This window comes from Oncorhynchus keta, chromosome 17 (assembly GCF_023373465.1).
Source record: "Oncorhynchus keta strain PuntledgeMale-10-30-2019 chromosome 17, Oket_V2, whole genome shotgun sequence".
Lineage (NCBI taxonomy): Eukaryota > Metazoa > Chordata > Actinopteri > Salmoniformes > Salmonidae > Oncorhynchus > Oncorhynchus keta.
Genome location: NC_068437.1, coordinates 13480153 through 13505788, shown reverse-complemented (window position 1 = coordinate 13505788; position 25636 = coordinate 13480153). Strand labels below are relative to the sequence as shown.

At 41.0% G+C, this 25636-nt stretch overlaps 1 protein-coding gene across 1 annotated transcript in view; it reads right to left on the bottom strand.

Annotated features, from left to right (window-relative positions):
* LOC118396460 (metabotropic glutamate receptor 8-like) overlaps window positions 1–25636 on the bottom strand; it is a 222338-nt gene that overhangs the window by 21599 nt on the left and 175103 nt on the right. Inside the window, exon 7 of the mRNA XM_035790696.2 lies at window positions 10314–10514. Coding sequence (XP_035646589.1) covers window positions 10314–10514 — 201 coding nt within the window. The remainder of the gene's footprint in view (window positions 1–10313; window positions 10515–25636) is intronic.

The window sequence follows — 25636 nt, the reverse complement described above, 5'->3', positions numbered from 1 at the left end:
TTGCAAGTAGCCTACCAATAAGCACATTATTTTTCAATGTATTAAGGTAAGGAAAGTTGATTAATTAATTCAAATATATGAAGCCAAAGTCATATGATAAAGTGCAGGCTAGATAAATAAAATGTAAACATTATTCGAATTTGAGCACATTTGAAAGCTAGCTAGGCTAAAGCTAGGCTACTTTAATTTGCCACTTTACAAGCTAGCCAGCAAACTCTTTCAAATAATGTTATATTTATTATGGGATATGCCAAGGATATGGGATATGCCATTAATACAGGAAACGAGTTGAGGACAGAGGAGCCTCTTAAAGAAGAAGTTACAGGTCTGTGAGAGTCAGAAATCTTGCTTGTTTGTAGGTGACCAAATACTTATTTTCCACCATCATTTGCAAATAAATTCATGAAATATCCAACATTGTGATTTTCAGGATTTTTTTTCTCCTTTTGTCGGTCATATTTGAAGTGTACCTATGATGAAATTTACAGGGCTCTCTCATCTTTTGGTGGCTGACTAAGTACTTTTTTGCCCCACTGTATGTATTAATTATTTAGAATAAATTATGTATAATAAGTATTGGTGATTCAATAGCCTAGTTAATCGTTACATTACTTTTAACACACTATCTCTATGATTTGCTCAGTCTAGCTGTAACCCAGAAGTATTAGAGGCAGAGGATCTCTCTTTTGGCTGCTGCTGACAGCAACTTCATGTAAGTTGTTATTTTTATTTTTTCCATTTAACCTTTATTTAACTAGATCTTCCACATCATAATAATTATGTCTGCATAATATTTTCTTTTCATTTTGGCAGATTAACTCTTGCTTATTTCTAAAGATGAACTCATGGTTTTGCTCCTTTTTTTGTTCTTGTCTGGAACCAGTCAGGCAACAACACAACACTGTTTGGGTGGGTTGAGAACGGAGCAGTAGCCACATCTTTGTTGTTCGCTGTAACTCATTTATTGTATTGTATTGTAAAGAAGTCAGCAAGAGGAGATATGCGTCATCATTCAAACGAACAGATGCCTCCCTGGCCACCAGTGCACATTTCCAACAACGGTGTCACGTTCTGACCTTTATTTCCTTTGTTTTGTCATTATTTAGTATGGTCAGGGCGTGAGTTGGGGTGGGCAGTCTGTTTGTTTTTCTATGATTTGGGTATTTCTATGTTTCGGCCTAGTATGGTTCTCAATCAGAGGCAGGTGTCATTAGTTGTCTCTGATTGAGAATCATACTTAGGTAGCCTGGGTTTTACTGTGTGTTTGTGGGTGATTGTTCCTGTCTCTGTGTTTGCACCAGATAGGGCTGTTTTGGGTTATCATGTTTCTTGTTTTGTTTTGTTCGTGTTTATCTTTGAATTAAACATGAATCAGAATAACCACGCTGCGCTTTGGTCCGCCTCTCTGTCAATGGAAGAAATCCCTTAAATGGAAAATTCTAAAAACTATGCTGGTATTATTTTGTCCATTATCTAATTGTTTATTAATGTTATATTCTTAACAAAAAATATTCCTATTCAATAGTGGTGGCCATAATTCATGAATGGCACCACGCAAGGTTCTACATGGAACCATTTTGGTTCAATGAAGAAGAACCTCTAGGGTTCTGATCAAAGAACCCTATAAAAGGGTTCTATACAGTATATAACTTTTAGGGGTTCCATATATGAAGCAAGCGATAGAACCCTTTTTGGTTCTATAAGGAATCTTTTTTTTCAAAGAATGTAGGATGTGTCTGGTTGATTGTCATGTCAAGAAAGCAGAGCGGCGCTTTATCACGGACAGACCTCTCCCCAACTTAGCAATCGTTGTTTCTTGACATGTTTCTTGATATCAGTCTTGATGATTGGAAACAAGCCCCAGTCACACTGAGATAACAAAGCTACAGCAGAATGAATGTCAGACACTTTTTCATGGAACCAGAATAGTGCTCTCAAGTGTGACCTTAGGTCCTCCAGGTAATGACTGATCCCTGTTGACAGACTGAACCTTGACATTGCAACAAAAAAAAAACACTAATCTGTGTTCTCAGTGCTGGTATGAGAATGATAGGCCTATGGATGATAGTGGATGACAAAATAGTGAGGGATCCGCACATTGCTCTAATTCTTCTAAATAGTTTTTTTTTTATTGCTAACGTAAAACATGTTGATATACATTGCATACAGTATCTTTGCATTTAGCATGGGTGAAAATGTGTGCACCTCCCTTTCAGTGAGTTTGAAGGAAAACTAGCCAATGCATAAATCTCAAGGTAGACCTATTAGGGTGGCAACAGCAGTGTTGGAGAATGAAGGGATATGAATAGAGAAGCATGTGGAGGCGGCACAGAAATAATGTGAAATACTGCAAGGACTCTTTGTCTCGCATGTATGCACGCGCACACACTTTACCTATCCCTTCAAATTGCTGTCACAGCCATGGGTAATTGTTAAGCTAAGACTAGTGATGAGTGATTTACATGTTGTGGACCTTGATTTAAGCAACTCATCACAATCCAGCATGCTAAAAGCTTGACTTTATGGCAGGGTGGAAGGTAGCCTAGAGGTAGAGAGGCGAGGCAGCAACCGAAGGTTTGCCAGATTGAATACTGGGTCAGACAGGAAATATCTGGTGGGAATTGAGCTGGCAACCGGAGGGCTGCTGGTTTCAAATCCTAGATGCCATTGCCTGCTGTTGTGCCCTTGAGCAATGCACTGAACCCCCCCCACAACAACTGGGATAAAGTGGAAGTCAAATTTCGGTTGGACCTTACCTGAATAAAGTGATTTGAATCTTAATCTAAGGCTAAGAAGAAGAGCTTTTGTAAAAGTAATGCGTTGACAGATGACACTGAACTGTAGGTGGGCTTGATGATCTGTAAAGAAAGAATAATAACATGTGCATGCTGTGAATGGTGTACTGTGTGGCTTCAGAAATGGGTTATTGTTACAAGGCCTTTCAAAACTATGGCAATCTGATTCGTGCTGTCACAAGGGTACGGCAGCTATACTCTCCTTACAAAACTCTTCCGGATAACACTGTATGGAAACAATATTTTTGTATGGTTTATGTTTGTATAATATTTTTTGTTTGGTGGAAGGAGCGCTACAGCCACATTGTCAATCAAAATGATGGACGAGTGTTATTGTACAGTAGGTCACTGTCATTGTACAGTAGGTCACATGTAGACACTAGTAACTCTCTGACTCTGGGGACACGTCCACATTTCATGTACCTCCAATGGAGGTGAATGTCCACACATATTTCATTTAATCTATTGGCAGTGCAAACATGCAATATACAATATATCCAAAGTAATGGGTGGGAAAAGTGTTTTCAAGTGTTCCCAAAATAATGGAAACACTTGAGAAAATGAGGGATGCAAAGTATATTGAAAGCAGGTGAGTTAATTAAGCAATTAAAATCCCATCATGCTTAGGGTCTTGTATAAAAATGCTGGGCAGGCCATTATTTTGGCTACCATGCCTATGCCCCCATAGGATGACAATGCCCCCATCCACATGGCACGACTGGTCACTGAATGGTTTGATGAGCATGAAAATGATGTAAACCATATGCCATGGCCAACTCATTCACCAAATCTCAACCCAACTGAACACGTCTGGGACATTCTGGAGCGGCACCTGAGACAGCTTTTCTATCTACAAAACAAAAACAAATTATGAAATGTCTTGTGGAAGAATGGTGTTTACATCCCTCCGATAGTGTTTCAGACCCTTGTGGAATCTATGCCAAGGTGCATTGAAGTTGTTTCTAGCTCGTGGGGGCCCAATGCCATATTAAGACACTTTATGTTGCCGTTTCCTTCATTTTGGCAGATACCTGTATATTATCAGCTACAATTTCCCTATTAAAGTGCCAACAGTGTCATGTATCTAATGCCAGCCCAGCTGTCAGCAAATAAGGTGAGAGTAGTCATTGCCAAGAGGCTTAATGTTCTATTAATTCACAGATTGTGATTTAATAGATGCCAGACTGAAGCAACATTCTTTAGGACATTGACAGGCAGCGGGCATTAGGAATGAGAAAAAGCAGTGGGAGATTTCTAGCTTATTGAATTAATCTCCCCACTATTGATTATGCCTTGGTTACACAGAGGGCTCGGGGATGGGAGAGGAAATGTGTTGTTCATTCTGCAACATGCTCCATAGGGTTAGCAATTTGTTTGTTTGTTTGTTTTTTTCCAAAGGAAAGCGTGAATAATGTGATAAAGCAAAAAACGCACCAAAACTGCAAATGGACTTTTTTTCACTCTTCAGTTCAAATTCATGTAAACTAATGCAATAAATTACCCTGATGGCTATTCTGTTTTTATTTTCTCTAGTAGTCATATTCAAAACAATATTCTGTTTGTTTTATAATAGTAAATGTTAGCATTAGAAACAAATAGTCCCGTATGCTCATTCTCTATTAGCTTCTCAATGCTAATCTTAAAATAAGCGTATGCAAAAGGAAAGTTGTTGGGTTAGCAATTAGCCTCTGGCTATAGTCAAAGTCACAGTCAAAGTGTTGCTTGGATGTCCGATTTGGTACATTTCAAACTCTGATTATGGGTAACCCTTATGCTCTGCTTACAGAAAACCAGTGTGGCAAAAAACCTCTGACGCTCATATGTGATGTGTGTGTTCATATGGCACTCATATAGGCTACATTAAGCGTGGAATACTCAGGCAGGAACAGATAGACAGATACAGACTATAAAATACCCAAATGGTTTCCTTCCTCCTGGAATATTTGATGTATTTCATACACTTAGGCACCCCTGCAGGCTCAATCAAGAGTAGCACACACACTGTATTCCCACACCCCTTTCCCCTCTTCTCTTGAATTTATCAATCTGCATTATTTATTAAAAGATTCTCCGGCAAAACATTCATGCTACACGTAGAATTGAAAATGCAAGCAAACATCACTTTTTCCTCTTTTTGTTTCCCTACTTCTCATTTAATTTAATGATCAAGGCACACACAAAAAAAAGTGTTTCATCATTCAACGCAGCAGTAACGTGGGTTTGACTGAACACAGACATGCAATTTCAGCCCTGCGGTCATATTCATTGCTAATTCAATGTTTTTTCCCCCGAAAATAACACAGTACAGTTCCACATTCATCAAGCTTGGCAGAGATATGAATCCCTTCAAGGTTTGAAGATTGTTAAAAAAATCTACTGAAGCTTTACTAGTTCTGCATGTTTGCCATGAAAAGCTAGTCAGCATGCCTATTTCCCCGCCCCATATCGTTCCCTAGCCCATTGCCTGAGAAGAAGATAACATAATTATTCAAATCTGCCTTTCCCTCTCAGGTAGCGAGCTGGAAGGAGAGCCACTTGGAGATATATAGAAACTTTCCCTACTGAGTTATTACAATTTTGAGGCAGATCAAGGCAAAGCGTGCCTAACAGGATACAACACAGTCTGGTCTTAGTTTAAGGGCTGAGAAATATTCCCAAATTGGAGGTAGGGCCTTTGTGCTGAAAGGATGGGCCACATTCTTGAAAAAAAAGTGCACATAGATTAAATAACTGACTCATTCAGCACTACGAGTATAAAGAAATCCATTTTCAAAACCTTAGCTTCCACAGGGTCCGAGCATGGGGAGAGATATGCGAAGTGTGTATTATTTCTTTCTTCCTTTATCTAAGCAAGTCCATCTCACCACACGCTTGGAAAAGGATATCAACCTTGAAAATCTATGCAGAAATTATAGGCAAGAGATGAAGGTGTACCGGCTTTATCTAGCCTCTCATCAAACCCATTTAATAGGTACTTTGGTGTAGAATTACAAAAGTACTGGGCCAACATTAAATGAATCACACTGTTATCTCACACCACTGAACAGGAGCGGTCTTCAGCTCTGCATGTGTTCCAAGCTGGAGAGATAAGAGGGACATATAGACGACTGTATCTGTGTCGTACCTGTGAATCAACAATCTAGCACACGTGACAAAAACACAATAGCAGGAGAAAGCCATTCCTACCTGCCCAATAGTTACTGTATAATCCAGTAACTATGTAGTATTAAGTAATGGCAACAGAGTGTGTTCTTAGCTTACAAACAATAAGTACCTTGTAAATAATACAATGTTTCCATAGAGGAGTCGAATAATGGAACACCCAATACTGTCTATGGTAGGGATTGAAATAAATGACATTAAAATACAACAATTGATAAAGAAATAAACCACATGGGCCTCCCGAGTGGCACAGCGGTCTAAGGCATGACTTGACCTTCGCCTCCCGAGTGGCACAGCGGTCTAAGGCATGACTCGACCTTCGCCTACCGAGCCCACTGGGGAGTTTCAGCGATGAGACAACATTGAAATTGGGAAGAAAAATAAATAAATAAACTACAACTACACTATACCATTGAAGATATGGAATGTTGTAAGATAATTTGTATTTGACTTTCTATTCATAGTATTCATACATTTATAAGAAGAAAGGATAATTATTGAAATGATACATCTTCAAATATAAGGAACTGGAACACAGAAGTACTTCAAACTGGAAATTAGGTAGTAATCAACATAGTAGGGTTAAAAACACAGCAAACAGAGGACATAGAAGGCACGGTATGTGGGTTTGTGATAGTGTATTATGATGGAAGTTGGGGTGTGCGTTTTTGTGTTTGGAAAAGTGTGGAGTTAAGTGAATGAAAAAGAAAAATGGTTGCACATGTGATATGTGTATGTGTATATGTGATATACATTTTAAAATGAATTATAAATATTATCTATTTGTCACGCCTTGGTCATTGTATTTTGTGTTTTCGTTATATTTTTGGTCAGGCCAGGGTGTGACATGGGTTTATGGTGTTGTATTTCGTATTGGGGTTTTTGTATTATTGGGATTACGGCTGAGTAGGGGTGTTGTATAGGCTTGGCTGCCTGAGGCGATTCTCAATCAGAGTCAGGTGATTCTCGTTGTCTCTGATTGGGAACCGTATTTAGGTAGCCTGGGTTTCGCTTTGGATTTTGTGGGTGATTGTTCCTGTCTCTGTGTAGTTTCACCAGATAGGCTGTAATTAGGTTTCACGTTCCGTTTGTTGTTTTGTATTGTATAGTTATTTCATGTATCGTCATTTCATTCATTAAAGAACATGAGTAACAACCACGCTGCATTTCGGTCCGACTCTCTTTCCACAAACGAAGAACGCCGTTACACTATTTATTGTCCTATCATGATGGAACGGTCCCCAACCGTATACCCTAGACAACCACCTGAGTGACCAACACCCTAATGATAAGTCCTTATCTGTTTTATAGGCCTGCTGCAAGTAGCCCAAACACAGCCAAGACAGAAAGATAAATGCGGTCAGAGATCCACTAAAGCAGCACTGCCCACTCAAGAGTCTGAGCCTGCCTGGCGGGGTTGGTCCAACAAAGCCAAAGCCCCCAGATGGGTGAGAATAATATACAAGGAGTTTCTCGAAGCTGCTAATGAGAACCTTGACGACCTTGTACCTAGCCGGTGGGAATTTCCGTGTGGTGCCCCCACCCAGGTAGTGGCAGTGCTGGCAACACGAGCTGCAGTGACCCATGGGGATAGGGCTCACAATCGGACAATCAGAGAAGGGGCAAATTATTGTAGCCCTGGTGGCACAAAATAATCAAAAAGTCTGACTGCACAGAGATGCTTGGGAAAATGTTCATAATGGGGGACCAGAGTTTGTATGTTTCAGGGTGGGGGTTGTAACGGGAGGGTGGGGGTTGTAACGGGAGCTCCATCAGCCAGGATTTGACATTGGTTTATAAAATCTCCTTATTCTTGCTCAATTTTGCATGCCTTTTCAAACAGCTAAAACTGTATATGCATTCACACATCAAGTTCTCTCTTGAGTTGGGCTCTGGGAATTCAAGGCACACTCAACCAGCATGGCTACCACAGCATTTTGCAGTGATACGCCATACCATCTGGTTTGCGTTTAGTGGGAATATCATTTGTTTTTCAACAGGACAATGACCCAACACACCTCCAGGCTGTGTAAGGACTATTTGACCAAGAATGAGAGTGATGGAGTGCTGCATCAGATGACCTGGCCTCCACAATCACCTGACCTCAACCCAATTGAGATGGTTTGCGATGAATTGGACCGCAGAGTGAAGGAAAAGCAGCCAACAAGTGCTCAGCATATGTGGGAACTCCTTCAAGACTGTTGGAAAGCATTCCAGGTAGAGTTGGTTGCAAGAATGCCAAACTGGGCAAAGCTGTCATAAAGGCAAAGGGTGGCTACTTTGAAAAATCTAAAGTATATTTTGATTTGTTTAACACTTTCTTGGTTAGAACTTGTGGATATATGGAGGATTAAATATCCTGACCTAGTGAGATATACATGGCGGAGGTTCAATCAATTGAATCGTCTTGACTACTTTCTTATGTCATTCTCTCTGGCACCAAAAGTTTTAAAAAGTGTTGATAGGGGACAGAAAGTGGTCGGACCATCAAATAATTGGCATATACACTACTCTTACAGAATTTCCACGTTGGCGAGGATATTAAAATTTTAATCAAAGCCTATTGGATGACAACTTGTTTTTAACCAGGTCAGAAAAAATCATAACTGACTTTTCCCCCGAAATAATATAGGTACAACAGTAAAAAGACAGTGAAAAATAACTTTAGCGAGGCTACATGCAGGCACCGGTTAGTCGTGCTGATTGAGGTAGTATGTACATGTAAATATGGTTAAAGTGACTATTCATATATGATAAACAGAGAGTAGCAGTAGCGTAAAAGAGGGGTTGGCGGGTGGTGGGTGGCGGGACACAATGCAGATAGCCCGGTTAGCCAATGTGCGGGGGTACTGGTTGGTCGGGCTAATTGAGGTAGTATGTACATGAATGTATAGTTAAAGTGACTATACATATATGATAAACGGAGAGTAGCAGCACCGTTTTTTTCTTTTAATAATGTCAAATTAACAGCTGTACAGAAAAACTCATGTGAAGTGCAAATTACAAAGGATTAACCTCTTGATGCAATTGAAGCATTTAAGGCTGGGAAAACTCCAGGGCTGGATGGCATACCAGTGGAGGTATACCAAACCTTTTTTTGATGTACTCAGAGGACCGTTATTAGCATGTTTTAACCACTCCTATAAAATGGTAGATTATCAGATACTCAACAAAAAGGTCTGATTTCATTATTACTGAAACAGGACCCTAGTGGTGAATATAAAGCTCCAGTCCATAAAACAAAATTGGAGACCCCTTACACTTCAGTGTCGTGATGCAAAAATTCTAGCAAAAATGCACCGCCCATAGAATTATAGAGGTATTGTCAGATATTATTCATCCTAATCAGACATGCTTTTTAAATGAACAATATATTGGAGATATTATAAGTACTGGAAACAACATTACACTATGAAAAATCTGGGAAACCATTCCTGAGATTGAAAAGTTTTTTTGATCAAGTATGACTGGAATTTATATATACAGTGTATTCGGAAAGTATTGTTACATGGCAGCCTCATTCTAAAATATATATATACTTTTTTAAACATCCCTCATCAATCTATACCCAAGATGAGAAAGTAAAGGAGCAAACGCATTAGTCAGTAATAGCAGACACTGTATGGAGAGTAAGGATGAAGAGGACAAGTAGGATGACAAGGGGTAGAAAAAGATGAACTGATCGGAAGGAAGGTGGGTTAAAAAAAGAGTGACGGCCAGAAAAAGAGAGGAAAGGGGGAGTAAGGTGGATAATGAAGAGAGAAGAACAGAGGAGGAAAGGGGGAGTAAGGTGGATAATGAAGAGAGAAGAACAGAGGCGGAAAGGGGGAGTAAGGTGGATAATGATGAGAGAAGAACAGAGGAGGAAAGGGGGAGTAAGGTGGATAATGAAGAGAGAAGAACAGAGGAGGAAAGGGGGAGTAAGGTGGATAATGAAGAGAGAAGAACAGAGGAGGAAAGGGGGAGTAAGGTGGATAATGAAGAGAGAAGAACAGAGGAGGAAAGGGGGAGTAAGGTGGATAATGAAGAGAGAAGAACAGAGGAGGAAAGTGTATATTACTGAAATTAAGAGGTCAAGGCTAAGAAATTGAATTCATGAACCGGTGCTTAATAAGGAAGAGGAATTGCAGTAATATCGAAGAAGTGGCTATGGAGGTACTGCATAACAACAATGAAGTGGAAACAACGGAGGACAATAATGGAAATGTGGAGAGAGTTTACATAATAATCCTAGTGTGATGAGGAAGAATTAGAAAGTGTTTCAAAAGTTGAAAAACTGAAATTAAATAGTTGAACAAGTGTATGACATACAAATGGCTGGGGAGGTATTATGATGATGTTGAAAAGAGTCCTTACCATTGAAGTTTACTGCCCGGATGAAGGTCAGTAGTTCCTTGCCATCAATGTTGTGCATGCGTGGGCACAGGCCTATGTTCCCTGAGCAGAGCTCACGGTGCATGCGGTGTAGGGCGTGGGCCATGGCATAAACCGCGTCCATCACAAACTGTACCTTCCCCTCCTGTTCATAGGTTGAGTCACGACCCACCTTCTCCAGTCCTGGACAAGAGGAGAAAGACACCAACATAAATTCCACTGGTCAATAGACAGTCATGTTGTTGACTGTCAATTCCCAAGTATTCGCACGTGTACCTAGTAGGTGTACATTGAAGAGTAAGGTAGTCAAATACTTAAGACTCTCACGTTCGTGATCTAGTCAATATGAATATCCCTGACTTTTTCACACAGTCCTTGTGTAAATGATTACATCTCACAATGGAAAATAACATCTCACAATACATACAGTACATCTCACCATGGCCACAACACCAACCTCTGTAATTTGTTCTAATTAGAACAATCGTATAAATAATACAAATATGTGTTTTGTCCACAATAAGAAAATTAAATACATCTAAATATTGCTCCAGCATTGATCAAAGTTCAGAATACTTATATTCTTGACCTGACTGAGTTCTAATAGCACCTGCCTCTTTGCCAATGAGTGGAATGATGAACAGTGATTTGTTATGTTCGCATGCGTCCTCCAGATTTGCCGCACAAATGTGTCTTTTAGCAGCACATTCACCACTCTCTCGAATGGCTAACTCCGCCCTCTAGCGGCACAGGCTGGTGGCCTGAGATGTGAAACGAACTAAACCAAACTCGTAGTCAGCTCACAAGAGAAAAAGGCTAAACTAGACACGCTGCTGACCACGTGGTTGTGAGATGCAGGACAAAAAGCCATTTTAAAACTGTCCCGCGACACCTGCCATGTAGACAGACATTCCACAAACAAACAAAAAGTGACTTAGAGAATGAGCGCACAACTGGTAGTCGCTTATACAGTTGAAGTCGGAAGTTTACATGCACCTCAGCCAAATACATTTAAACTCAGTTTCACAATTCCTGACATTTAATCCTAGTAATAATTCCCTGTCTTAGGTCAGTTAGGATCACCACTTGATTTTAAGAATGTGACATGTCAAAATAATAGCAGAGAGAATGTTTATTTCAGCTTTTATTTCTTTCATCACATTCCCAGTGGGTCAGAAGTTTACATACACTCAATTAGTATTTGGTTGCATTGCCTGTAAATTGTTTAGCTTGGGTCAAACGTTTTGGGTAGCCTTCCACAAGCTCCCCACAATATGTTGGGGGAATTTTGGCCCATTCCTCCTGACAGAGCTGGTGTAACTGAGTCAGGTTTGTAGGCCTCCTTGCTCGCACATGCTTTTTCACTTCTGCCCACAAATTTTCGATAGGTATGAGGTCAGGGCTTTGTGATGGCCACTCCAATACCTTGACTTTGTTGTCCTTAAGCCATTTTGCCACAACTTTGGAAGTATGCTTGGGGTCATTGTCCATTTGGAAGACCCATTTGCGACCTAGATTTAACTTCCTGACTGATGTCTTGAGATGTTGCTTCAATATATCCACAACATTGATGGCACATAATGCCATCTATTTTGTGAAGTGCACCAGTCCCTCCTGCAGCAAAGCACCCCCACAACATGATGCTGCCTCCCCCGTGCTTCATGGTTGGGATGGTGTCTTCGGCTTGCAAGGCTCCCCCTTTTTCCTCCAAACATAACAATGGTCATTATGACCAAACAGTTCTATTTTTGTTTGATCAGACCGGAGGAAATTTCTCCAAAAAGTACGATCTTTGTCCCCATGTGCAGTTGCAAACCGTTGGCTGGCTTTTTTTATGGCGGTTTTGGAACAGTGGCATCTTCCTTGCTGAGTAGCCTTTCAGGTTATGTCGCTATAGGACTCGTTTTAGTGTGGATATAAATACTTTTGTACCTGTTTCCTCCAGCATCTTCACAAGGTCCTTTGCTGTTGTTCTGGGATTGATTTGCAATTCTCGCACCAAAGTACATTCATCTCTAGGAGACAGAACGCGTCTCCTTCCTGAGCGGTATGATGGCTGCGTGGTCCCATGGTGTTTATACTTGCTTACTATTATTTGTACAGATGAACGTGGGACCTTCAGGCATTTGGAAATTGCTCCTAAGGATGAACAAGACTTGTGGAAGTCTACATTTTTTTCTGAGGTCTTTGCTGATTTCTTTTGATTTTCCCATGATGTCAAGCAGAGGCACTGAGGTTGAAGGTAGGCTTTGAAATAAATCCACAGGTACACATCCAATTGACTCAAATGATGTCAATTAGCCTATCAGAAGCTTCTAAAGCCATGACATCATTTTCTGGAATTTTCCAAGCTGTTTAAAGGCACAGTCAACAAGAGTATGTAAACTATATCTGGCCATGTGTTTACGGTAATTGTCCTGCTGAAAGGTGAATTTGTCTCCCAGTGTCTGTGGGAAATCAGGTTGAAGTTTTCCTCTAGGATTTTGCAAGTGCTTAGCAATATTCCATTTACCCCCCCCAAAAAAGACTCTTTAGTCCTTAACAATGACAAGCATGCACCTAACATGATGCAGCCACTTCCATGTCTGAAAGTATGAAGAGTGGTACGCTTTGCTTTTTTTGTTTTGTTGCTGTATTACTTTAGTGCCTTTTTGCAAACAGGATCCATGTTTTTGGAATATGTTTATTGTGTACAGGCTTCCTTTTTACTCTGTAATTTCTGTTAGTAATGTGAAGTACCTACAATGTTGTTGGGTAATTATCACAGCCACAGCCATTATCACATTGTCACAGCCATTAAACTCTGTTTTAAAATCCCTATTAACCCCATGGTAAAATCCCTGAGTGGTTTCCTTCCTCTCCGGCAACGGAGTTATCAAGGGAGCCTGTATCTTTGTAGTGGCTTGTAACGTAGATGCTGGAAGTCAAGAAGCAGGTGGTAAGTTTAATATAACAACGATTATGGACCTACACAAGTAGCATCCAGGCATGAACAAACATATACAATACTGCCTGAGGAAGGAACCTAAGGGAGGGCCAGATAAAGGGGAGATAATGAGTGAGGTAATGGAGAACAGGTGTGTGTGATGAAGCGCAGGTGTGCGTAATGATGAAAGCCAGGTTCGCATAATGATGATTCCCAGGACTGGTGGTTAGGTACACCGGTGAAGTCGAATGCTGGAGAGGAGGAGCAGTAGTAGATGTGACATGACTGAGTGTATTGATACACCATCCAAAGTGTAATTAATAACTGCACCATGCTCCAATGGATAGTCAATGTCTGCTTTTTTTGTTACATACCAATAGGTGCCCTTTGCGAACCATTGGAAAACCTGGTCTTTGAATCTGTGCTTGAAATTCACTGCTCGACTGAGGGACATTGAAGATAATTTTGTGTGAGGTACAGAGATGGGGGTAGTCATTTTAAATCTGTTAAACACTATTAATGCACACATACGAATCCAGAGTCCATACAAACTATTATGTGATTTGTTAAGTAAGTTTTTACTGCTGAACTTAAGTTAAATACTTGACTCAAGACATTGCAGATTTTCATTTTGAATTTGTAAACATTTCTAAAAACATAATTCAACAACATTTCAATGTAATCCATATTAAATTCAGGCTGTAACAATAACATGTGGAAAAAGTTAAGGAGTGATCATTTTGACACCACGGGGTGAGATCTTGCGTGGAGCCCCAGATCGAGGGAGATTATCAGTGGTCTTGTATGTCTTCCATTTCCTAATAATTGCTTCCACAGTTGATTTCTTCAAACCAAGCTGCTTACCTATTGCAGATTCAGTCTTCCCAGCCTGATGCAGGTCTACAATTTTGTTTCTGGTGTCCTTTGACAGCTCTTTGGTCTTGGCCATAGTGGAGTTTGGAGTGTGATTGAGGTTGTGGACAGGTGTCTTTTATAATGATAACAAGTTCAAACAGGTGCCATTAATACAGGTAACGAGTGGAGGACAGATGAGCCTCTTAAAGAAGAAGTTACAGGTCTGTGAGAGCCAGAAATCTTGATTGTTTGCAGGCGACCAAGTACTTATTTTCCACCATCATTTGCAAATTAATTAATTAAAAATCCTACAATGTGATTTTCTGGATATTTTTTTTCTCATTTTGTCTGTCATAGTTGAAGTGTACCTATGATGAAATTACAGGCCTCTCTCATCTCTCTAAGTGGGAGAACGTGCACAATTGGTGGCTGACTAAATACTTTTTTGCACCACTGTATATAGAAATGCATACTTTCTTACTCATAACTGGTTTGGTGTGCTATAACTTATTTTTATAGGAATCAGTATGCACATACTGTACTTGCACTGGCCAAGTTTGCTAATCATTAGTTTGCCTTAAGGATATTACTTCAGAACACCTAAATCATTTGTTCTAATCTACAAGTATGAGGAATTCAAGGCATTTGCAAATTACACTGGAAAATTAAAAAAGCCTGCATTATATAAGATGGGTCTCTCATCAAAAACCAATGAAAGATGATTTCTCATTACTCAAGAGGGGTTAACATTCTTGCGCCCTCTAATAATAGAGCGAGGTATCCCACTATGGGATATACCCATTTTCTGGAGGAGATCACTAAACGCTCCAATCACACAACATCTGTCGTAGACAGACAGGAAGTGTGGCGACTAGTGGGGGACCCCAGTCTATAAAAGTTGCCACCATCCGGCCCTATGACATGTTCTCAAGCATATCTTTCTTCCTTGCGCTCTTGCGAACAGAGAGATGCGATTATATACCTAACTCTATTATCAGAGAACCGGGGTTGCGCTAGTAACCTTAAGATCTCTTTCAAAAATGTGTTTTGTTATCTCACTATGGGATATAGCCAACTCCCGTATCACCGATATGATCTCTGGAGCCAGGAAGTCCCGACGGACTCTTCCCTCTAGCTGAGGACTGTATGTGCCAAGCAGATGCAGTGATGTCCATTTTGTAAAAATCTCAAAAGTATGAGGAGTAGCCAACGTACCGCATAACAAATCTCTTGCACAGAGATGCCTAAAAGGAACAATCTTTTTTTCATCAGTCCACTGTTGGTACAGTCCGAAATGTGTGTGAATGTGGGACCTTTGTCTGTGAAAACTGTGAGCTCATCTTTTTACACAGCACATTCCCAGTCTACAGAACCCCTCTAGAAATTGTTGGCTGTGTTACATGAAAGATAGAAAGGGGAACAGGACCTGGTTTGTTTGTGTGGCAGCTGAATGCTAGGGCAAATGATTTTGCATCGTAGATGAACAAACATGTTTAGGTTACGGCACTCTAGTGAGTGTGACTCATTGCAGAAATAGGCACTAGCAAAGGGACTCAGATGTAGCTCAGACTCAGAAATTGTACCTCTCTTGCATGTTTTCCTTTCCGGCATGTTCCCTCTCCCTTGTAGGTTTTCCCTTTCTTATCAAAGACATCCTGCGTGCCAGCCTCATTTTATGTTTAATTCCTCGCTGGGGATGTTAAAGACTTGTAAATTGTAATGACTGTAAAAAAAAAGAAATGCTTTTTGTGTAATAGACCATATGTCAAGCCTGCTCTTGGTCCCCATCTCTTGCGCTCGAGGGTGCCAGGCGGCACATCATTACGCACACTTGTCACCATCGTTACGCGCACCAGTGCTTCTTTGGACTCACCTGAACTCCATTTCTTTGTTGATTGTACCTCCTATATCTGTCTGTTCCTCAATTTGATCCCTGTGTCACCATTGATGCCGTTATGTTTTCCCATGTCCTTGTTTCTTGTCTGTTATCCATTAAATGTTTACTCCCTGTACATTTACATTTACATTTAAGTCTGTCTCTTACAGACTTACAAATGCATTCACCTTATGACACCAGTAGAATAGTCAATTTGAAGCTAAATCAGGGGGGGGTGGAAGGATTTTTTGTTGGTCTCCCAACGTCTGTCCTTACAGAATGCTGACACCACAATTTGAAGCATCAGGGAGGTTTTTTGTTGGTGACGTCAGGTCCGGTTGCCACTGCCGGGGGAACCAGGAATACCTCAGCTGGCTCGTTGAGCTTCCACGCCTTAGCTGGCTCGAGAGGTTTCCTTCCCTTGGTTGGCTCAGCAGGCTCCCATCCCACGTCATGCCTCAGCCAGCTCGTCGGGCTCCCACGCCTCAGCTGGCTCATCAGGTTCCCATACCACTTGTCACCATTGTTACAGGCACCAGCGCTTCGTTGGACTCCATTACTTTGTTGATTCCTCCTCCTATATCTGTTTGTTCCTTGGTTTGATCCCCATGTCAGCATTGGTGTTGTTATGTTTCCCCTGTCCAGATGCTGCCGTTGTTTGTTTCTTGTCTGTTATCCATTAAATGTTCACTCCCTGTACTTGCTTCTCGTCTCCCAGCGTCTGTACTTACACTATATGCTAATTGAATGGAGAAACTGTAGTTGAAAAAGCTAATCATTGTTATATGCCTTATTTGTTTCATATTTTGTCATTTTCAGTTTGATTTGAATGTTGTATATGGTTGGCGATTTAAATTTCTTAATTTTCAGGTTTGAATGAGACAAAGTATTCCCCTAAAAATTTTCTTTCAATAAAGTTCTTGTTTTTAAAAAATGATATATTTCCTTATCATATATATTAGACTAAATGCTATTTGTATTTTTTTTGTTTGTTGCAGATATGTGTTTAATATACTATCCAGATGAAGTTTCTCATCACATAACTTTCCATAGAATCTGACAAAAATACCATCGGTCACGAAAACATCAGTAACGCATTCACAGTAAAATATATTTCTCTTCTGATTTCAGGTGATCAATCCTTACAAAATAAAGGAGACTCAATATGCTCCAAGTTGTTCTCTGTCGTCATGAGACATTTTTGTAAATGACAGTTGTTTGGGAGAAAAGCATTGGTTTTCATATAAGATACACATATTCACAGGTATTTTTCTTGGCTGATTACAATTTGATGTGGTGCTATTGTATGTCATATCATTTAAAATAACTGTTTCTCAGCTTTTAAAATATGTATCATGTTTTCACGTAAGGTTTGACATCAGCTAGTTATTCTCATTTATGCACACCGATGTCATGGTCCAGTAAAAAAAATGGGTTCCTGACTTTCCGAGCAGGAAAGGGTTAAATCGTCCAGTATTAGCAATAGTAAATAAGAGTCTGGTTGCAGCAGTTGTGAATCATGTGTAGCAGGAATGTATGTGTGCATGTGTTTGTGTGGTTGTTTGCGTGAGTGAGTGCATGTGTACTAAGGTGCGGAGAGTCAGTGCAGTTGGTCAGTTCAGTTCAAGTGTTCAGCAGTCTGATGGCTTGTAGATATAAACTATCTCTGAGCCTGTTGGTACCAGACATCTTGCTCTGATACCATCTGCCCCTCAGGCACCGTTTCAAATAATAGTCCCGGATGGGTGGGAACATGACCCCAGTGATGTACTGGGCCGTCTTCACCATCGGCTGGATGGCCTTGTGGTCGTGGGAATGGAGCAATTCCCATACCAGGCCGTGATGTACCTGTTCAGGACGCTCTTGATATTACATTGTGGCATGAATTTCGTCAGCTGCCTTAGGAAGAAGAGGTGCTGTTGCGCCCTCTTGACAATATCGGTGGTGTTGTTGGTTCATGTCTAGTCAACAGTGATGTGGACGCTGAGGAACTTAAAACTGCTAACTCTCTCTACTTCAGTCCTGTTGATGTGGATCGGGGTGTGTTCCCTCTGCTGATTGAAGTCAACAATCAACTGCTTTGTTTTGCTGACCATGGGGGAAAGGTTGTCCTGGCAACACAATGCCAGGTCACTTACCTCCTCCCTATAGGCTGGCTCCTCATTATCGGGCCTTCAACTGTGGTTATCAGGCCTTCAACTGTGGTTATCAGGCCTTCAACCGTGAAATCATCAGCAAATGTGATGATGGAGTTGGTGTCGTAGGAAAAGTGCAAAGCCACACAGTTGTGGGTGAACAGGGAGTACAGCAGAGGGCTGAGTACACACCCATGGGGGGCCCCTATGTTAAGAGTCAGTGTGGAGGAGGTGCTTTTGCCAATCCTCAAAGCATGTGGTCTTCCTTTCAGGAAGTCCAGGATCCAGTTGCAGAGGGTAGTGTCCAGACCCAGGGCTCTGAGCTTGGAGGGAACAATAGTGTTGGATGCTGAACTGTAGTCAATGACCAGCATTCTCACATAGGTGTTCCCCTTGTCCAGATGTGTTAGGGCCATGTGAATAGTGATGGAAATGGCATCTTCTGTGGATCTGTTGGAGCAGTAGGCAAATTAGTGGGTCCAGTGTGCTTGGCATGCTGGCCTTGATGTGGGCCAGCTTCTTGTATTACTTAATGATGACGGGGTGAGTGCGATGGGGCGATATTCATTTGGGTGACATCAATAAGGGATCATAGCTTTCACCTGGTCAGTCTATGTCATGTAAAGCACAGGGGTTCCTAATGTTTTGTACACTCTGTACACACCTTCAAATTTGTGGATTAGACTATTTAAGCCACACCCGTTTCTGACAAGTGTATGATATCAAGCACAGAGCCATTCAATCTCCATCGACAAACATTGGTAGTAGAATGGCCTTACTGAATAGTTCAGTGACATTCAACGTGGCACCGGCATTTTATTCATTTTATTTAACTAGGCAAGTCGGTTAAGAACACAATCTTATTTTACAATGACGGCCTAATCATGTCATCCTTCCAACAATTCAGTTCATCAAAATTCTCCCCTGTTAGAGCTGCCCCAGTCAACTGTAAGCACTGTTATTATGAAGTGGAAACATCTAAGAACAACAACGGCTCAACCACAAAGTTGTAGGCCACACAAGCTCAGAGAATGGGACTGCCAAGTGTCAAAGCACGTAGAGTGTAAAATCAGGGGATTGCTACATGCCCTTTTGCATAATGCCAACTGCAACGTTTGGTGGCGGAGCAATAATGGTCTGGGGCTGTTTTTCATGGTTCGGGCTAGGCCCCCTTTTTTTATTAATTTTTATTTCACCTTTATTTAACCAGGTAGGCAAGTTGAGAACAAGTTCTCATTTACAATTGCGACCTGACCCCTTAGCTCCAGTAAAGGAAAAGCTTAACGCTACAGTATACAATGACCTTCTAGACTATTCTTTGCTTCCAACTTTCTGGTAACAGTTTGAGGAAGGCCCTTTCCTGTTTCAGCATGACCTGTGCACGAAGCGAGGTCCATATCGAAATGGTTTGCCGAGATCGGTGTGGAAGAACTTAACTGGCCTGTACAGAGCCCTGACCTCAACTCCATCGAAAACCTTTGGGATGAATTGGAACGCAGACTGTGAACAAGGGCTAGTCACCCAACATCCGTGCCCAACCACACTAATGCTCTTATGGCTGAATGGAAGCAAGTCCCTGCAGCAGTGTTCTAACATCTAGTGGAAAGCCCTCCCAAAAGAGTTGAGGCTGTTATACCAGCAGAGGGGGGACCAACTCCATATTAATGCCCATGATTTTGGAATGAGATGTTCGACGAGTGCAAGTTGACACAATAACTGTTAGCAAAGGTGTTAACTAGAGAAGACGTGCTGGATGTTGCAGGGATTTATAGTTTTGCATGATGTCTACTACGATACTAATTAGCATTTTTGAATCTGTGAGTAAATAGAGCGGAATATATTGATTAAAGTCACCTTGTCCAAGAGAGATTAAAATGGTTATAAAAATGTCACGCCAATGTAAGGCTACACAAAACATAGCCCTTATTTTAAGTGTTTCTAAAATCCCCTATGGGAAGACATTAATGGTGGAAAACCGATTGGAACCATTTCCCTGTTTGAACACTAGGTTTTATGAGTATTATGACACCTCCACATTGAGGCTCTACACTCTCTACACTTGACAGACAACTTAATCACGGGTCCTGGCATTTCAATTAAACATCACTTACCAGGGCAAATGTATTACCTCTGTACAGGACAGACTAGTTTCTGTTTTCCATTTTCTCTCATGCCCTGGGGTTCAATTAGATTAGAAAATTAGATAAATGAAAAACTATTTACAGAGATAGTCTTGTGTGATGAGATAAATTGAAAAAGAATCAACAGCACTAATTTCAGCGCATATAAGGCTCTGACAAGCCTGAATATATTTACATTAATAGCTTATTGTTATACTCCCCATTGTTATTTACTAACATCAAAAATGTTTCAGATTCCATCAACGTAGCAATAATAATGACATGCTTCTAGGTCTAGCATTGTTTCGCAAGATTTTTTATAGAATACATATAAATACTAAGCAGACAAAATTGAATGGATTGAGTAGCTACTGACATTACAGGTTAAATATGTCTCCTTCAATTCGTCTAGCCTTCAGTACTATGCTTCAATAGTATGCATTGAACTCAACTCAAAAGTAAACTATAAAAAGTATGTCGACACCTGCTCATTGCTCATTGAACATCAAATTCCAAAATCATGGGCATTAATATAGAGTTGGTCCCCTCTTTGCTGCTATAAAAGCGACCACTCTTCTGGGAAGGATTTCCACTAGATGTTGGAACATTGCTGGGAGACTTGCTTCTATTCTGCCATGAGCATTAGTGAGGTCGGGCACTGATGTTGGGCAATTAGGCCTGACTTGCATTCGGCGTTCCAATTCATCCCAAAGGTTTTTGTTGGCTTTGTTGGTGTTTCACACTGATCTCGACAAAACAATTCTGTATGGACCATCGCTTTGTGCATTGTACATTGTCATGCTGAAACAGGAAAGGGCCTTCTCCAAACTGTTGCCACAAAGTTGGAAGAACAGAATCGTCTAGAACAGTGGTCGCCAACCGTTCAATCGCGATCTTCAAGGCATTCCTAGTCGATCACCAAATATTTCTGGAGAAAAGCCAACGAACGTTAAAGGCTTGCACTCCTTTTTAAAAATTGTGTTGAGCTGTTGCCGGGAGGTGCACTTGATTCAAAAGTCCTGCACAACGGGTAAGCAAAGTGTTCCCATTAGACAAACTCTGCATACGCCGCGGACCGTCAAATCTGTGACTGGATCGAGTGCACCTACGGCCGTGCCCCATCGGATAGCTCAAATCACCGTGGCTACAGAGTTTCCATGACCCTGGCCACAGCCAAGTTTAATAGGCTACTAGTCTATGTAAGATTGAGTAACTTTTAAAACCATGACCACAGAGAGACTGTCAATGAATACAGCAAAGAGCTGCTGTTTTTATGAGTGAGTTCATGTTTACGTTTACATTCAGCACTGTCACTGTTTTTATTCAACACTATAACAAAACACGCTTCTCCGAACTTCCACCCGGGCTGCAGCTGCAATGAATGAGTAGCCAAGTATCGATAGCCCTGCATTTTATTATTATTAGTAGCTCATCGTGTTGATTTTAATATTAAGGAATATTTAACTTCTCTCTGGTCATAGGAACAACATGAATTTGTGCATGTGGCAGATGTTGTGCGACTCGAGTTTCACCATCAGGTGGAAGACGTGTCCCCTCTATCTGGTCAGTCTCACCGGAGGAAAGGAAGGAGTGAGCTGGGACCGTGAGAAACGGTTGGGAAATAAAACGTTTTCAACGGTCGTCCAACTCGGAATTCCAAGTCGGAAACTTGAAGATCACCGGAAACTTGAAGTCGACCTGAAGATCACTGATGTCGTGATTTGAACTCGTTCACCATCAGATGCAGGTACCATCAGTCCAGTAAAATAAAAATGCTAATTGTTTCAATTCATGCTCCACAGTGCCTCACAAGTGCTAAACCAACTAATTTATTTTGTTATCGAAGCTTGAGTTTTGAAATATAAATGGTCTGATTAACAATATTGGCAGGCCAATCATATAGCCAATATGCTGTGATTATGTATTAGGCCTACTGCCAAAACCTCATTCATACAGAACTATTTGTGTGAGGTTAATGTAAAAAAAAAAATCTGAGCAGTAGATCCCAGCTTGCTTTTTGACTGCGAAAGTGATCTTGACTCAGAAAAGGTTGGTGACCACTGGTCTAGAATGTCATTGTATGCTGTAGCATTAAGATTTCCCTTCACTGGAACAAAGGGGACGAGCCTGAACCATGAAAAACAGCCTTTCCTCCTCTACCAAACTGCACAGTTGGCACTAGGCATTGGGCAGGTAGCGTTCTCCTGGCATCCACAAAAATCAGATTAATCAGTCGGACGACCAGATGGTGAAGCGGGATTCATCACTCCAGAGAACGCGTTTGTACTGTTCCAGAGTCCAATGGTGGAGAGCTTTACACCTCTCCAGCCGACGCTTGGCATTGCGCATGGTTATGTTTGGCTTGTGTGCAGCTGCTCGACAATGGAAACCCATTTCATGAAGCTCCCGACGAACAGTTTGTGTGCTGGCGTTGCTTCCAGAGGCAGTTTGGAACTCGGTAGTGAGTGTTGCAACCAAGGACAGGTGATTTTTACGCGCTATGCGCTTCACCATTTGGCGGTCCCGTTCTCTGAGCTTTTGTGACCTCAAGTGGAGACTTTAGCATGTACATCTTGGTGGAGCAAACACAAACAATGTGGGATGCATGCCAGAAAAGCCACTACACAAAACAACACAACACTAAACAATACATTAATTGCACTATAACAGTGGTACCCACAAACTGTTAAAGCCTCCACAAAGCTGTCCCAACAGAATCTTTTCAGCACCATGGAGTGAATCCTTGTTACCGCTAAACATGGCTTTCAGCAGAGCCTTGTCTAGCAGCGAAACAGTAAATTCAGCTTCATTTACTGCCTTTAAAAAACAGCTGATATGGCTGATTTGCTTTAACAAATGTGGTTTCTACAATTGACATGTACAAACTATGCATAAGGGAACAACAAGAGGATAAGGGACAATCCAAAATGTTGAATAAAACATTAATCAGCGAGCTAGGACGGACAGCAACGGCATTCAGAACATGGGCCATTCTTACAGTATTCTCTCGGTACACAAAGTCAGAGCCGTAGGACAAGTAGAGGGGGCATTTAAGTAGACAATGAACGCTCTTACAATATTCAATGAATACATTTCTCTAAAACAGGCTATAGGCTACATATGCACCACAAAGTCAGAACAGTAGGCAAAATTATGAGGGGGAAATGGACCACATTATTAAGGTGAAGCACATGGGCTACTAACAGCTTACTTTCTTAGCTAGAGTATAAATATCTCCCTGGCATATTACATAATTTATGCAGCAGCATACAATACATTTTTTGGAGTCACCTTGTTCTGCTGTGCTCACTTTAACAGGATGGTGGCGCGGCGGTCCTTCTTGTGGGTACATTTTGTCATCAAACTTTGTCATCAAAGTCTGGCATTATCTGGATTTATGGAACTTTCAAGACAACTGGGAACTCTGAAAAAAACAAGGTTGAATCAGGTCGGAAAGTGATCTTCAGGTTGGAGCTCTAGAAAGAGGCCAGAGTTCCTGACTTGGAATTGCGAGTTGGATTACGTATTTTCCCAGTTGTCTTGAACTCACTGAAGTCTGAGATTTCCCAGTTTCCAGTTGTCTTGAACGTGGCAGAAGTCATGCTGGATTGACAGCATCGCCAATGTATTCAACCTTTTCTGGCCCAGGGTGCTGCATGTGAATGTTTATCCTTTTAAGTAAGCTTGGAAAAAACCCAGACTAGGACCACACACCCACTCCACTGAATAGCAGGCTAGTGATTGCTTTGAAAAGCTTGCAGTTAACCACTGATTCCTTCCAAACCACTCATTGTTAAATTGCGATTTCCAACTTGTTGTGTAATGTTTATGTCCAATGGCCAATGAGCACCGATAAATTTTATGTATAATTTCTCATCATCATTGAAAATAATTTGCAAGTAGATTATCGACGTGATTCATGATGATGACAGCCTGTCTAGCTTCCTTTTGAAAGTATGATATTGACATAATCAATCCAATCAAAGCTTCGGTAGATACAGTGCATTCGGAACGAATTCAGACCTCCTGACCTTTTCCACATGTTGTTATATTAGACTTATTCTAAATCGGAATACATCGTTTTTTTTCTTCATCAATCTACACACAAAAACCTATAATGACAAAGCAAAAACTGTTTTCTATAGATTTTACAAATGTATTAACAATAAAAAACTGAAATATAACATTTACATAAGTATTCAGACCCTGTACTCAGTACTTTATTGAAGCACCTTTGGCAGCGATTACAGCCTTGAGTCTTCTTGGGTATGACGCTACAAGCTTGGCAAACCTGTATTTGGGGAATTTCTCCCATTCTTCTCTGCAGATCGTCTCAAGCTCTGTCAGGTTGGATGGGGAGTGTCGCTGCACAGCTATTTGCTGGTCTCTTCAGACATGTTAGATCAGCATCAAGTCTGGGCTTTGGATGGGCCACTCAAGGACATTCAGAGACACTCGTACGTTGTCTTGGCTCTGTGCTTAGGGTCGTTGTCCCGTTGGAAGGTAAACCTTCGCCCCAGGCTGAGGTCTATAGTGTTCTGAAACAGGTTTTCATCAAAGATCTCTCTGTACTTTGCTCCATTTATCTTTCCCTCAATCCTGATTAGCCTCCCAGTCCCTGCCACTGAAAAACATCCCCACAGTTTGATGCTGCCACCTACATGCTTCACCGTAGGGATGGTGCCAGGTTTCCTCCAGAGATGACACTTGGCATTCATCAGTCTTGGTTTTATCAGACCAGAGAATCTTGTTTCTCATGGTCTGAGAGTCTAGGTGCCTTTTTGCAAACTCCAAGCGAGCTGTCATTGCCTTTTTACTGAGGATTGGCTTCCGTCTGGCCACTCTACCATAAAGGCCTAATTGGTGGAGAGCTACAGAGATGGTTGTCCTTCTGGAAGTTTCTCCCATCTCCAAAAAAGAACTCTGGAGCTCTGTCAGAGTGACCACCGGGTTCTTGTTCACCTCCCTGACCAAGGCACTTCCTCCCTCGATTTCAATAATGATCAATGGAAACAGGATGGACCTGAGCTCAATTTCAAGTCTCATAGCAAAGGGTCTGAATAATTATGTAAATAAGGTATTCTGTTTTTGTTTTTTAATAACTTTGTAAAAATGTAAAAAAAAAACTGTTTTCGCTTCATCATTATAGGGCATTGTGTGTAGATTGCTGAGGAAATGGTTTTATGTAAACCATTTTAGAATAAGCCTGTAACTTAACAAAATGTGGAAAAAGTCAAGTCGTCTGAATACATTCCAAAGGCACTGTATATCATTCCATTCACAGGGGCTCTGCTAATGACTTTCTGTTTTGCTCATTAAGATATTTAATATTTAGAATGCTTTTAAACTAGCAAATGTGCAATTACACACTGGCCCAGTGTATTTTGTTGCCT